The sequence below is a fragment of the Hyperoodon ampullatus genome, assembly GCF_949752795.1.
Source record: "Hyperoodon ampullatus genome assembly, chromosome: 4".
Lineage (NCBI taxonomy): Eukaryota > Metazoa > Chordata > Mammalia > Artiodactyla > Ziphiidae > Hyperoodon > Hyperoodon ampullatus.
The window spans coordinates 105,197,335-105,213,807 of NC_136917.1; the positions used below are offsets into that span (position 1 = coordinate 105,197,335).

At 38.0% G+C, this 16,473-nt stretch overlaps 1 protein-coding gene across 1 annotated transcript in view; it reads left to right on the forward strand.

The window, feature by feature from the left end:
* The window catches only part of MEF2C (myocyte enhancer factor 2C), a gene marked incomplete at its 3' end in the record, with an annotated part of 145,195 nt that overhangs the window by 115,212 nt on the left and 13,510 nt on the right, over positions 1-16,473 (forward strand). Inside the window, exons 6-7 of the mRNA XM_079702527.1 lie at positions 267-453; positions 2,986-3,033. Coding sequence (XP_079558653.1) covers positions 267-453; positions 2,986-3,033 — 235 coding nt within the window. The remainder of the gene's footprint in view (positions 1-266; positions 454-2,985; positions 3,034-16,473) is intronic.

Consider the following 16,473-nt stretch of genomic DNA (forward strand, 5'->3'; position numbering starts at 1 on the left):
TCAAAGACAACGGAGTTTAATGAAACGGGGCTTTGTTTGAAACAAAAGTGAAACGTTTTCTAATAGTTGCAAAGAGGCATTCTAAGCACATTAAAGAAATCAATTTAGGATCCGGCACATCTTGAGACTTCTTCTTAATGGTCTTCTAGACACCAAGCAGTTTGGAATTTGAAATTTTTCTTAGAAAACGAAAAGCTGTCTGTACTTGGAGGGCTCTGTTTCTGTTCATTTCGTTTACCCGTGGGTTTTTTTTCCTGCTCCTACAGGCTGTTCCACCTCCCAACTTTGAGATGCCAGTCTCCATCCCAGTGTCCAGCCACAACAGTTTGGTATACAGCAACCCCGTCAGCTCACTGGGGAACCCCAACCTTTTGCCACTGGCCCACCCTTCTCTGCAGAGGAATAGTATGTCTCCTGGTGTAACACATCGACCTCCGAGTGCGGGTAACACAGGTATGTTCTCATAAGAACGCAATGGTAACAAACCATTGGAAGGAGCCACCCTTGGCCAAAAAAAGGCTATTTTACCTACAAGATGTCACGTTTTCCAGTTTTCTATGTCTTATGTCCCTTCATTGCTTAATAACCATCCCCAGCTAGGTCTTCCACATGATAAAACCTAACTCAGAATATCTTTCAAAATGTTTCATAATCTGCAGTTTATCCGTTGAGCCTATCTGTCGCCAATCTCCTCATCTGGCTATATTTTAACCACTTTCTCAAACAGAACATCAAATATCCTGTCTCCATGCTTTTGCTTTTCCTCTTCTCCTGCCTAAAATGCCCTTTTCCCTCTTCCTCCTAGCCAGATATCACCTCTTCTGTGAAACCTTCCTGTGTGTCCTCTGTATAAATAATATAAATTATTATTATATATAATTATATATTATTATATATATATATTATATATATATTATTTATAACTGTATAAATAATCTCAGTTATTTATTATTTTGGTCAATATTTATTTATTTATACAGTAACTTATAGCACAGAAGGATTTAAGGTAGAGAAAGAAATGTGATAGGATAGCATAATTTATAAGAACAGTGAATTAAAAACAAAACTAAGTCAGTAGTTAAGAGCACATCACAAGGACGTATACACCTGCCACAAATGTGTGTCTACACTTCTAGGAGATGCTTACCGTTATACAATTCACAGTGTCCCAGAGAAAAATCATCGCTCAGGAAAAGTTCGACCATTTTTAGTACTCAGATCAAATGATACACAATATGATGTACTGTATTGAGTATGTGTCCATTTCCCCACTGAACTTACAGAACCTTGAAGGGAAGAGTGTCCTCTTGATTTGTCAGACTCACCGTAAGAACTAAATAAATGTGAGTTGAATATAACTAAACAATTCCTTCATATTTCTAAAATAAGCACCAAAAAGTCATTGTATTTCTAAATCACATACAGCAAATCATTATATATTTACATTTTATTTCTTTAAAAGCACTTAATAGGAAAGTTTTAATGTCGATTTATTCACAGAATTTTTCCTTTAGAATACTTGACTATCTGCCTTCTAATTAGAATTAAACATGTGTTACTTTTTTAGTACAGAAACTTCATGTGGAGAATACAATCAAAATCAGCCACATTAAAAAAAACTTGATAAATCTTGAATCTGAGAGATGTGTATAAACAACTTATGCTATTCTTTCTACTTCTGAATATGCTGAAATTTTTCATAAGCATTTTCAATAGCCATATGTATTCCTTTCAGATCATACTCAAATGCTATTGAATCTTCTATTTGATGAACTCATGCTCATTTGTTTTTAAAAATCTCATCGTTTATTTCCAAAATATTTATTTGATTGGAAATAATAAACATTTTCCTAAAATGTAATGAACAGTTTCTTCTAATTCTAAACCCAGAACCAAATAATAATTATAGCAATTAGAGAATAATCTAGCTGATATTCTGTTCTTTTGGCTAAATTTTGTTCCTTAAAAAATAAAAATAATTATTATATTCAGTATCTTTTTGAAACATCCCAACTCTCATAAATAAACACTGCCAAATTTTAACCTACTTTCTTAAGCTAACAGTGAATAGACATATGTTTCTAAATTTGTAGTCAGTAAAACCTGTTTTATTGCGTTAGTAAGTAAAATCCAGATAGTAAATGAGATCATTCACTGTTAGAAGATTCATGAAATGACCAAAGTTCTAGACAATTAGCATTGCACAGAATTAATTGTATAAAATACACTTACAAAGAATTAAACATCAAATATATGGTTATTTGAGCATAGAGTAAACCTTACTCTTTTCCTTCACTTTCTAGAAAATATCACCTTAGGGAAAACTAGACTTGGAAATATAAAAATTTAGAGACCATTCAAAGACTAGATTTTTTTAAAATTTATTCATTTATTTTTTAAAATTTATTTTTGGTTGTGTGGGTCTTCGTTGCTGCATGTGGGCTTTCTCTAGTTGCGAGGAGCGGGAGCTACTCTTCATTGCGGTGCACGGGCTTCTCATTGTGGTGGCTTCTCTTGCTGCGGAGCACGGGCTCTAGGCGCACAGGTTTCAGTAGTTGTGATACGTGGGCTCAGTAGTTGTGGCTCGTGGGCTCCAGAGCACAGGCTCAGTAGTTGTGGCACACAGGCTTAGTTGCTCCGCGGCATGTGGGATCTTCCTGGACCAGGGCTCGAACCCGTGTCCCCTGCATTGGCAGGCAGATTCTTAACCTCCGCGCCACCAGGAAGTCCTAAAGGCTAGCTTTTTAAATGTAATCTTTCTTAGAAAGAAAGATTCTGCAAAATGTCAGTCTGTGATTGAATGTATTTTTAATATTTGAGCACAGCATGTCACAGTGAAACGAATATCAGCCATCTGACCTAGATAATACTTGACAAATTTAGGACTCTTGGGTGAGGACAGAATACTAAGGTTGCTAAAGGTAAAGTGTGTTGCTCTGTGGGCCTTTAGCCTTTCTCCTTTTGATCTTCCTCTTTCATCCATAGGTGGTCTGATGGGTGGAGACCTCACATCCGGTGCAGGCACCAGTGCAGGTGAGTGGAGACTTCAGTACTAGAGCACATTTCATTGTTTAGGGTTCCTTTACTTGGTGATTTGCAGAAGAGAGTCTTTTGAACAAAGTCAAGTTGAGAGATCAGTGAGAGGCATGGGTAAATAGCCCCAAGAATTTCTAAAGCACTTTTATGAAGCAGGAGTGGTTGGATAGTAACTCAGAAGACTATTTATTAACTAGACCTTTCCTTAATAAAACTTCAACTAGTCAACATAATCAGGATTGGGGGTTCTGATCAAATCAATTTAATCCTAGGTACCATCTGTAGCCACAAAAGTACCTTTAACAAGCCTTGCCAAAAACAAAAACAAAAAAAAAACCTTGCTGATCGTGTTCTTTGTTAATCATTTCACATTAAATGTGAATCACTTTCTACACAAAGTACCAAACTCCTGTACACTTCAAAAGGAGACTACATAAAGAAAAGGAAGGAGTGAGGTTATAACCCTTCAACAATACTGTCAATAAAATAAAACCACATTTGGCATTAAAATGAGTTCTTAGACAATATGAACACAGTGTACCGCTCGAAAAAGCCCCTTAAATATAGTTCAGCTCTTGAGAACTTCTTCCATTATGGCCAATTGTCTCATAGTCACACTTCTCCAGGGTTCCATATTAATTCATATAATTGTGATTATTGAGATATTGATGTCATTTTCAATGCAGCTGTAAGACAGGACAATACTTTCTGATGCTAACTACAATTCACTATTGGCACAACAAGTAACCGTGGTAATTCCTGCAGCTGGAACATGCTCTACATTTAAAATAGTAGGAGGCAGGCATGATAACATAAGGTTATGTTTGAAATGTCAAAAAAATTCAAGTTTATTGAAATATCTATGGACAGCCTAATTAAAATATTTTGCTGGGTTCAACTATAATAGCCTGCTAATTATAAGAAAGAAGATTAAAAAATTGGCATATAGGGCTTCCCTGGTGGCGCAGTGGTTGAGAGTCTGCCTGCCGATGCAGGGGACACGGGTTCATGCCCCGGTCTGGGAAGATCCCACATGCCGCGGAGTGGCTGGGCCCGTGAGCCATGGCTGCTGAGCCTGCACGTCTGGAGCCTGTGCTCCGCAACGGGAGAGGTCACAACAGTGAGAGGCCCACGTACCACAAAAAAAAAAAAAAAAAAAAAATTGGCATATAAAAATATCCATTTGGGAGTAATGTTTCTTATTCCTGACGTTGGCTTTTCACTAATTCAGTGAGTAATGAAGGAAAAGTATTAAAACTACACAGTGAATTAACAAACAGAATCAATGGCACTAGCTTCCTATTTTATCTAGCTTTTAAAAATTAGGTAGATTCAAATTAATGAGTAGACTGAATATACTATTTTGCTGGACATTGAAGCAAAGTGCTCATTTTTTTTCCCTCAAAAAATACTGTATGGTTTGTAGCCTGAAAGTTACAGAACCAGATCAAAGCTAGACCATTGTAGCTTGGATTCAAGTCTCTGCCAAACACTGGCTAACGAGCGTGATGGGGGCTGAAAACTGGATTGTCTCAAAGACCAAGAAAAAGATAAATAAGAAAAATGGTTTCAATGTTATGATATTTTATCCAGTATCTCGATGCATCAGTTTGCTTGCTCATGTGGGAACAGCCAGTAGTGGTGATGAAAGTTATTAGAAGTAGTAAAAAAAAAACAAAAACGCGTGGGGTTGGGGGGGATGGGTCACTCATCTTTGATGAACGTGGCCTCTTGTTACTGCTTAATAGCCAGAATGCTTTAGAATTCTATGTTGAAAATAAGTGTTGTTGTTCAATTATGCTGTCATTGTCAATTCCCTGACAGTCCACTAAGGGTAAATGGCCCTCCGGGGACAAAGAAGACACTCAATCTTGTAAGCATAAAAGTTAGCCACATATAGGCTATAGCGTCACTGAACTAAAAAAAAAATCTTACAGGCTTAGCAAATTCTTCCCCCTGCTTCAGGACCTCTGCTGTAGCACAAGAATCTCCTACTTCAAAAATAGAAGGAAATAAAAGAAACACTCAGTTGCTCCACCTTGATGATAATAAACCTTGTATTTTGTTAATTGTATCTTGTAGCCATGAGCATATAATTGTCACAGTTTCTGTATAGTTATGAAAGAGTTACTTCCCCGCTTTTTAAAAATAGAGGAAGAAGCCCTTTCTAACCCTGGTTCCACAGAACACCTGTTGCACATGCCACTGAGTCTTGAGCTTAGCTGCTATGTCCTGCCCACAGACTCAGCCGTCTGCCCCTTCTTTCTCATGCCAGCCAGTATCATATGTCGGAGATGAATATATCAGTGCTGATGTCAGACAATCACATAATACCGAGGGAAACAAGGCCAGCCAGAATGTCTCTACATTTTCAGAAAAGAAAACTAAAGCAAAATGGCCAGAAGATATCTTCCAAATTTTGAATATTGTCACTGAAATTCAAAGTCTCAGATAAAGTTAGAAAGTCTGAGGTCAAGTGGCAAGACTCTACAATTAAGTTAAATATTTTTTGGCCTGTAATTTTTTTTCAAAATCTAGTCATCTCAACTTGTAAAAAGGGTATAGTCTCATGAGGGAAGGAAATACATTTGTAAAATAAATTTTTTTTATTTATTTATTTTTGGCTGTGTTGGGTCTTCGTTGCTGCACACGGGCTTTCTCTAGTTTTGGCGAGCGGGGGCTTCTCTTCGTTGCATTGTACGTGCTTCTCACTGCAGTGGCTTCTCTTGTTGCAGAGCACGGGCTGTAGGTGTGTGGGCTTCAGTAGTTGTTGCATGAGGGCTCAGTAGTTGTGGCTCTCGGGCTCTAGAGTGCAGGCTCAGTAGTTGTGGCGCACAGGCTTAGTTGCTCCGTGGCATGTGGGATCTTCCCGGACCAGGGATCGAACCCGTGTCCCCTGCATTGGCAGGCAGATTCTTAACCACTGTGCCACCAGGGAAGTCCTCAGAAGGAATTAAATTTGGCATTTATTGTTTTCGTATAAATACCAAGAGATCAAAGAGCTCTCAGCTCAATCATAAAGTATAGCATCTTTCCCATCCACTCCCTGCACTGTACCTCTCCCTCATCTCACCATCCAGTGAGTAATCAAATCTTACCAACTTTGCCTCGAAGGTATTTCCTAAAGCTAATCCTTTCTCTCCATTACTATCCCACTGCCCTGGTTCAGGGTTATAGGAAAACTCCAGAACTATTTCCAGAGATCCCTAATTCATCTCCCAGCTTCACACTGCATCCCACTCTAGTCTCCTCGTGACTCATGAGTCTTTATCAAAACCTTAAACTAATTGTAGGTCATCGTTCAGATACTCAAAATCCAGCCATGGTTTCCCAGCTCTTTCAGAATTAACCATGAGCCTCTTATCTCTGGCCCATCCCTACTCTCCAGTCTTCAACCTTCTTACCTTCTGCCACTGCCATAAAAAACCCTGCACTCCCGCTCTAATAATGGCAAACATTTAAATTGCTCTTACTATGTGACTTACAAAAATTAACTCATCTTTTTGCATAGCAGCCCTTTAATGTATATATTCATATTAATGCCCTTTCTACAGTTGGGGGAACTGAGGCACAGAGAGGTTAAGTAATGGCCCAAGGTGGAGCCCAGACAGTCTGTCTCCAGAGTCCATGCTCTTAACTGCATTGTGCTGCCATTTTCCAAACAGTGTCAAGGCTTCTTGCCTTTGTGTATGCATTCCTAGAACTCTCCTGCTTCATGCTGCTGAGCACCGCTTGTCATCCCTCAGAATTCAGTTCAACCATTCAGGCAATCCTTTCCTGACTCTTCCAAAAGGAATTATGCACCTCTCCTTGATTCTCTCTTGGCAGCCTGTGCCTACGTTATTTATTTCCTTGCATTGTAATTGCAATATCTAGGCACACATCTCTCTCCTGGACATTCATCCCTCTAGGGGCAAACTGTGTCCTATTCAGTTTGTATTCCCAGCTCAAGAAATAAGTGAGAGGACTTGGCAGATATTCAGTAAATTTTTGTTAGCTGAATAAAGGAAAAGTTGATCTTCTAGACATAAATTTGTAATACTGTTTATGTGGAAAAAAAGAAAGAATACTTCAAAGAAATAATGTAATTTTAAATACAAAAAGATACACCCTTGATCTGTAATTCACAAAAATAATGTATTCTTCTGATACTGTGTATAATGAATAGTGCATTAATTATTTAATTAAATGGCTGAGCACTATTGACCAATGAAGTTTTACTAACTTTAACTTACTTAAAGGAAAACCTACAGAGCTGATATATAGCAGTAAATGAAATGGAGGTTGGTACCTCAGACCGTCACAAATTCCCTCTTAAAATAGTGACCCTCTTATTGCTTAAGTTGAAGTCATTTCAGAGATGAAGGCAAGTGACGATAAAGAAGACACAGGATGGGGTTGTGCTCTTGATGTAAGTGAAACATACAGCAAGTCATTATAATACATTAGTAATAGTGACACTTGTAGGTTTCAGTTGACAGTTATTCATCCACTATTTAATCCTTTCCTTTCAAGAGACAAAATGAAAAGTCACTGCTTTTAAAATTACATTTTGTCATATCTCTGTACATTAAAGCTTTTAACATGCTAATCTTAGTGGTTACAGATGATTTTAAGATCAGGTTCAACTGAATTTTTGTTAGAGTTAATAGAAATAATCGTTAGCACAGCCATGCCTTGTGTTGGATTATTCACCTCCCTCTTGGTACCCTTTGTTTTCACTTGGATAACATAGTTGCTTTTTTATTGAGTCAAAAGTACCACTGTGCTCAAGGATATACTGTTTCCTGATTGAGACCAAAAAAGGGAGGTAGGGGAGCAGAAAAAACCCTTTAGGAACCTCTTTGAAAATTTAGGAGAATTCTACAGTCTACGTAGCTATTTGACAATAAGGCGAAGGATATTTATGTATATTGATTAATAATTTTAATTGGCATTTATTGTAAATTAGATATAATTTTATATAAAAAGAAAGTAACAGCTGTTTCCTTATTTTGATGTTGATTGTTTACTATTTTATGCATTTGGTTGTCAAGCACTGTCACTTCTGGAATGCTTAATTTATATCAGCTAAATACATGGAGACTTGGTGGTGGCAGTGTACTGCTGTGGATAAACCACTGAGCGGTGGCTGAGTAAGGAGACTTGGCTTCCAGACTCTGAAAAGACTCCATCCAGTTAAGACTTTGGGTCATAACTGAGCCTCTGAACTTAGTACTCACATTAAGGATAAGACACAAAAGTCTTTCAAGTCCATTTACAAGCAGTGTTTTATGATCATATAGTCACAAAACTTTCCTAACATGAGTTTTTTGTAATTCATTTAGCATTGGAAAAGAAAAATTTAGCATATTATAAAATAGAACTAAATGAGAAGAGGAAAAGGTCATACAATGTTTAATTATTCTATACTAGTACTATTGCTTTGCAAGTATTTGTTTTTGAGAATACTTATCAAAAATTTCTTGGCTGACTTTCTTATCAAACAAACAGACTTCTGCAATTCTTCCTCAATGATTTAAACTATCAGTGAAGTGGTTAAAAATTTGGTTTAAAAGTATTGGCTTCAACAAGTTTATATTTTTGTTGTCTAACAAAACACAAATTCAGAATGCAATATTGAAGAAAAGGAGGTTGATACCATTTATTTACTCTCAAATAAGAAAACTTTTTTTGTTAGTATAAAAATATAATTTTATATTACATTTTAAAAAATTGTTAAGCAGCCAATGGGAAAACATCTGAATTAATAGTTGGATTCTTTTAAAGTATTATGTTAGTTTAGGGCTTCCCTGGTGGTGCAGTGGTTGAGAGTCCGCCTGCCGATGCAGGGGACACAGGTTCGTGCCCTGGTCCGGGAAGATCTCACATGCCGCGGAGCGGCTAGGCCCGTAAGCCATGGCCGCTGAGCCTGCGCGTCCCGAGCCTGTGCTCCACAACGGGAGAGGCCACAACAGTGAGAGGCCCACGTACCGCAAAAAAAAAAAAAAAAAAAAAAGTATTATGTTAGTTTAAATTGTCCTGAATAAAAATTCTGAACTCATTTGCAGTTTTACCTTGGGAATTCACCCAAAACATAGATAAAAATCCAACAGCATTGCTTTATTATTATCTCTGCAATTAAGTAACAATGATATTTTAAACCCAAACCAAGGTTATCTAGATTTATTAAAAGGAAAAAGAAATACTGTCCTCTAGTTGGAGAATCTACAGCACGTGATAATCAGCCACTGCCAAGAAAATCAGTGTCCACTTCCCGTGTACAAGACCTGGAAGATGATAGGTAAAGCAGTACCTTGACACCATTCTCTAGGGTACAGCGTTGAAGTGGGAGAGGCAGGTCAAAGAGGAGACAGATGAATGTTACAGACTAAGTCAGGGCACCATCTGCTTTCAACCCTTTTGGTTTGACTTAATTCTTAAGGAGTTTGATTTCCAGAGGGAAAAACAAAATTTCAAATTGTAACTTCCCTAGAGAGTGTTTCAGCAGATTTTAGAGCCTTTTGCGTATCATGGTGTCTGACCTCACAAGTTGTATTCCTTTTTATCACCTGTCTTTCTATTATATTCAGCAAAGCAATGTGAAAATTGGTCTCTTCACTCATATCCCATTGATTTTTAACCTAAGAGTGTGATTGATAATAAAACTTTGGTCTTTTTAATATTGATTCAAGAAGTTAACATTTCCTCCTAAAATATTAGTTTTACTCAACATTTGTCTTTTTTCTCTTAGCATTTTTCTTTGTCCTCACACAGTGTTGGTTTCTCTCTTTCCTGTTTTTGACATCGCCATAAGATTTTATTTGGAGATAATACAGAAGGAAAAGCTCTTTTCAAAATCATTAGTGATATGAAACTGTACATCAATAGACAACAGATCCTGACGGAGGGATGTGGTTAAAAAAAACCCTCTTGGAAATCAATGTTTTACCTACCAGGGACTTTTCGGGGCTTCAGGGCTGTCAGCCAAGAGTATAATTTGCTGTTTTTAGACAACCTTTGCCAGTCTTAAATTTTAGTTAGACTTATATAGAATCTTTCACTTGAATTTCAATTCTAAGAGTGTATAGTCATGAAACAGTCTCATATTTGAAAGATCAAATCAGATATATTCCTTTAGTTAACTTTCTACTAAAGGAAACTATATTGTACCAAAACCTTGGCTAAACAGTTTCAATTTATCATCTATAGATGTGTCCATATGGTGCTAAGTATTCACTAGGTTTATTTATTATTGCTCCATTTCAGTTATTTTAACTGAACTTAATACCTACTTAGTAACTGTCTTACTAAACACTATTCCCTCCTTTCATGATTTTTTGACCTTAGACTCCACTTACAACCTCTAGTTAAGGCAAAGAACCCTGCTATATTAGGTTATTATAATATAGTAATAATAGCAAATCTAAAGCTGTGGTTAATTTACATATTCAAACATGATAACATTAATTTACATAACAATCATGGAAAAGAAACCTTTAGTATTAAGCAACTCAGAGAAAACTGTGAAATCATGGAGCAAAATTTTTGCTCAAGCAGTAATTTGGGAAAATATTCTGGAGGCAGATATTCAGACTAATAAAATCACCAAGAAAAATACATGATATACAAGCTACTTTAGAGATGACATCACCCTTGGAAAGTCTGTGAATTCCCATTTTGCAGGATTGTTGGTGAAAATTAAATGAGATCATCAATACAAGGCAGCACCTAGCACAGTTTCTGCCCTAGAGTAAGTGCTTGTTAATAAATGTTGGCTCTTGTTAGTATTATAATTATCTATATTCTTGACTTCCTAAGCAAAAAATAAAGCTTAGTTTAGTCTAGTCCCAGTAATATTTATTAAATGTGCAGGGTGTGAGTAGTGCACTAGTAGGCCTGACAGAGATGCCTGCCGCGGCCCCTACCCTCAAGGGTGGGAGTAGGGAGGAGATAGTAATAAATCTGAGGCAGAAAGGGAGCACAGTGCGATGCAGTGCAACACATTTCATTTCAACATTATCATCTTCTGATGTGTTTGCAGCAGTTGTGTAAATGTTAAAACCACAAGTAATTATTCTTTCTCTTCTGTCATGTTCCCTCTAATTTGAACTGTCTCAATATTTTTGTTTATAAAAATGACTGAAAGAATGAACAATTGTGTCAATAATGAAGACACCCCCTCATTTTTTAGTAAAGAGACAGCCCCCAAATCGCAAGAAGTGAACAATTAAGTGAGTCATAAATCTATCATTCATTGTTAAGTGGAACTTTTTTTAAGATAGCAAGGTTCCATATCATTTTTGTGGTACGATGAAAAACTATCCCTTCAATAAGTCAGTACTAAGAACAGAACGATAGAGTGCCTTTGTGCATGGGAAACATCAAATTGTCGATTTCTTTCTTATTTGCAAGCGGAGCCTTTATTCCAAGAGAAGGAACAATTCAAGGATGCATTCTAAATCTGAAGCATCTGGCTTTTGTAATAACGTAGTGGAAGCATTTTGTGCTTTGGATTCAAATCAGAGCTCTCCCACTTACTGACAAGTCTCAGAAACTCCCGGAACCTCAGTTTCCTCATCTGTCAAAACTTGGGATGATAATGCCTGACCCACATGACTTTCAGGAAAAATGAAAGTGGTCTGCCAACACAAACCTGCTTTATAACACAGACTCCAATTTTTAGGAAAACAACTCAGTAATAAGTAAAAATTCTTTACGTCTGCCTCATAATCCAGAGCCCATTGTATGTGCTGAATGTTTAAAGTTCTAGTTGGCAGATAGATTTAATTTCACAAAAGGTACTAAACAAAACACATCTAAGAAACATCAAGGACAAGTGGGGTAAGTAGGAAATCCATGAAGGCATGGTTCAGCGTCAGGGTGACATGGTCAAGCAGAAGAGACAAGTCTCTTTTTAGAACGTCTGCTGCCCTCTAACTGGTATAGCCAAGAATAGTCTTGGCTCGGGTGTATTCTTGGGGTATTTTCTAAGAATACACCACAAAAGGCACTGAGGTTTCACAGGAGTTTCTTCTTAGTCTCACATTATACGTTATTATATTATTTCCCTGAGAAACCCCCCGATAGATTGGAGACTTGATTTTACTTTTAAGAATCTGTAATCAGGAGTCTTTAGCTGGATAAGAATCAGAAATCTGATTTGCCCCCATTCCGCAGTAGGCATATTGAAATTTTCATCATTCCCAGATTTTTGACCTCCAAATGTTTTGTGGTTGCCTTTTCCCTTAGAGCCATCCCATGAAAAAGATCTCCTTTCCCCTCAAAAAAAAAAACAAAAAAAAACCCCCAAAAAACTGATTGTGATTTACAACAGCTGAATAACTTATAGTTGGTAGTGCTTTTAACAGCGTTTCAGGCATTCAGGGCAAAGTGAATATAAGACTGAAGTCTAGAAGGTCATAATTTTTTCCCACTAAAAACTATTTTAGGTGTGTTGCTTCCAGTAGAGCAGTGGGTTGTATGAGCAATTTTACTATGTACAAATAAAATTACATGAAAAGCCGTAGGTTTATTTGAGACACAAAACAATGTCCTGATACTGGAAACTAACTTACCTTAAAACTTTGAAAAAGTCAAATGTAAAATTAATTGAGGGCCTCCCTGGTGGCGCAGTGGTTGAGAGTCCGCCTGCCGATGCAGGGATACGGGTTCGTGCCCCGGTCCGGGAGGATCCCATATGCCGCGGAGCGGCTGGGCCCGTGAGCCATGGCCGCTGAGCCTGCGCATCCGGAGCCTGTGCTCCGCAACGGGAGAGGCCACAACAGTGAGAGGCCCGCGTACAGCAAAAAAAAAAAAAAAAAAATTAATTGATAGTAGTGAACGTTATCATATATGTAACATCTCTAGTTTAACAAGATTGTATGCTGTAAATATATTCAAAATTGTTCTGCTGAAAGAAAAAAAAAAACCTTAAGTGGGCAAAGCATTTTGCTGAAGTAAAAACCGAAAATCAATACATCAGAGGTTCAGCTGTATGTTCAACTTAATGTTTTCCTGTGGCAGTTTGCTCCAAATTCCCAAAAATAAGATACCATTAACAAAGTACTAAACAAAGTAATTTTTATAACCTGTGTATGAGAAATTATTTTCCAGATATCTAATAGTGGATACTATAAAATACTGGGCGTTTCCCTGTCATGTTGAGTGGTTCTGATGAAGCTGGTCTCTTAAATAGACCGTAGGTAGGTAAACATCTTTACCCTCTATTACAGGGGAGAAGATTATTGACTAAAGTATTACAAAATCTACCTTTAAAAGCATACTTAATCATCCACTCAAAATAGCATGCTGAAAGTTAAACAGCTGCTCTGGCATTTAGTGTAGCTAAACCCAATATTTCCTATTTGTAAATATTTATTTATCCAGAAGGAGACTAGAAATATGGTTTGGAACATCACCATTCTGTGCCCCTTATGTAAGGCCAGTGTCTTTTGAACCAGAATTGCTATTTTTGATGCCCAGGTTGACCATGTTCCACATCACTGCTGACTTAGGAGTCCCTTTGAGTCTCATGTCCCTGGTCTCGCCCTTTGTTTCCTCTCTTCCTTTGTGTTCCTGTAATTTTAGGATGAGGTTTGACAAAGAAGGGTTTTCAAAATCTCAGAGTATGACCAGTTCCCAGAAGCAGGGCCGTGTTGTGCTTCAGAGCATGGACTCTGGACACACTGCTGGGTTCAAACCATGGCTCAGCCAGCTGATAGCTGTTTGACGCTGGGCAAGTTACTGGACCTCTCTGTTCTTCAGTTTTCTCTTTATGTAACACAAAGATACTCTTAGCACCTCACAGGGTTGTCTTGAGGATTAAAGGTGTTTTGGGCTTCCCTGGTGGTGCGGTGGTTGAGAGTCCACCTGCCGATGCGGGGGACGCGGGTTCATGCCCTGGTCCGGGAGGATCGCACATGCCGCGGAGTGGCTGGGCCCGTGAGCCATGGCCTCTGAGCCTGCACGTCTGGAGCCTGTGCTCTGCAACGGGAGAGGCCACAGCAGTGAAAGGCCTGTGTACCGCAAAAAAAAAAAAAAAAAAAGGTGTTTTATATCCAGGCATAATAACAAAACACATTGCATAGGTGCCTGTACTGTTCTGGGTACTTAAGATGCATGCTTGATGTTGTTAATACTATTGGTAATTAGTACTATATAAAATGCTTGCTGTTGTTCATATTGCATGGTCGTGTTGGTGAGCTGCCTTGGGAGAGTAGGTGGGAGTCTCTGATTCAGATGACTGTTATGCTTCTCTCACTAATGAAATCATTACTTAGCGTGTGAAAACCAAGGCTCAGTATAGTTGAAGGAACTCTAATGGAGACCTCATGACTAGGAACTGGATTTATCTACTTAATCCTCCTTTGTCCTCGATGCCCATCTGCCTTGTAAATCTTCCCAACTCTGCTGCCTCCTTCAGACCTCATTCCTCATGTGTTCCCTGGCAGATGTGTCCTAACTAGCTTCCTTATAACCGTCTAACTCTGTAATGTATCCTTTCCACTGCCACTCTTGCTGTTTTCCCAACACACAGCTAACGATGCCACTTCCTACTCACAAACAACTTTGGCTGTTCATTTTCTATGGTATAAAGTTTAGTAAAAGTTTATTATAAAGTCTACAGTAGAAAGTTAACATGATCTGACAGGCTTGCGTTAGCCTAGCCTACTTTTTCAACTTCTGAAAACTGCATCCTCTGAAATGATCTATATTTCACTTCCATAGGAATACTCATCCTTCTCAAACACAGTCGTGACTCTGAGATCTGTCATGAATTCCCTCTCTCCAGGAAGTCTCTCTCTGAACCACCTAATAAAATCCTGTGCACTCTTAATTGCCACCCTTCTACCATTCTTTTTCCTAGGATAACATTCAGCCCATCTTTTGGTAGAAAGGTCTGTATGAGTAAATTATTATTGAAATTCATCTTGATACAGAGACAACCTATGGCAGTAAACACTTGACAGTGTAGAAGAAAAGATCCAGTACCTCAGAGTTTTTTTTCATTAGGGAAAATTTCTACTTTGAGTCTGCTGCTTGCAGTCAGCTAAGGTAATGTGCTTTGAAATGATTAACAGGTGCAATAGATGAAAAAGAAGCTTTAATGAACTCTCTATTAACAAATTTAGTAGGTGGGCACTTGAATGATTTTCTGACTTTTATATCATATGGTTGATAAACAGTTTGTCTCAGTGGTGTACTTGGTCATCAGTGTGTAATCATTATCTAAAATAGAAAATGGTCTCAAGTAGCATAAAGAGGAGAGACCCTTGATGTTTGAAATTAGCAAGTTACACATTATGTTTTCAGTTCTCATCCCACATTCCCTCCATAACTTGACTTTTAGTCCCATTCCTGAATAATTCTAATTTTTCCAGCATAATCTGCATATGTGTTTTGTGAGCATTTGAAACGCTTAACGGACTAGTGCTCTGTGTAGTATTAGCCTCTAATTATGCAGGATTTTGGAGGAGAGTGAGTTCAAGGTGGGCCGAGGTTGACTGAAAGGTATCCTGAAAGCACTGGGCCTTTGCCGATCCTTAAAAATGAATTTGAATTAAACAGGAAATCAAGCACTGCCAGTTATTGAACTGCTAGAGCAAAGACTCAGGCTTATTCAGAGGATGGTGAGCTTGGCTGTGGCCACTGGAAATTAGGTTAGATAGATAGAGTGGGTCAAACTATGCACAGTTTGGAGAGCCAAGCCAGGGCACTGACCCACTAGTGTTAAGTATGATCTGAAAAAGGAACATGAGAGAAGCAACACTTGAGAAAGATTTTTAAAGAAAATCTTGGGAGTGTACATTAGATTTATTATAACACATATGCACAAAAATTTGCATACAGCTTCAAGGAGCTCACAATCTTCCGGCAGCCCATCTTAAGGCCTGGTGAAGAACCCTTCAACTAGAGACCAGGAACCCAAACAGGGGGTTATGGAAAGACCTAGTCAAATGGCAGCAAAAGCCTAAATTAGGATGGTGGCAATGGGAATGGAGGGAGACATTTTTGAAGAAAAGTTAGCAAGGTTTGGAAACTAATTGGATATGGAGTTGGAAGAGGAAGCGGGAATGAATAGTCAAAGATGGCTACTTGAGAGACTCCAAAAACAGATCGTGCCAACGAAAAAATTAGCCTTGCTCCATGAGGACTAGTTTCTGTTTTGCGCTTATTAGATTTATATTCTTGTATTTATAATTGAAAGTCCAGGAGAGAAAAAAAAAAAAGTGACGTGAAAAGACTCATAATGTCTAAACATCCCAATAAGAGAAAGTTTCAGAACTTTGGGCTCAAAGAGAGCTATATACTCAATTGAGCTCTGTGAGACAAGGCAAAATGTCCTCCTCACAACATCTTAAGCCAGGAATATGTTCTTTGAATTTACAACTTCTTAAAATAGGAGTCAATTTAAAAAAAAAAAAAAAAAAGAAAAGAAAAAGCAGCAAGTGTTTT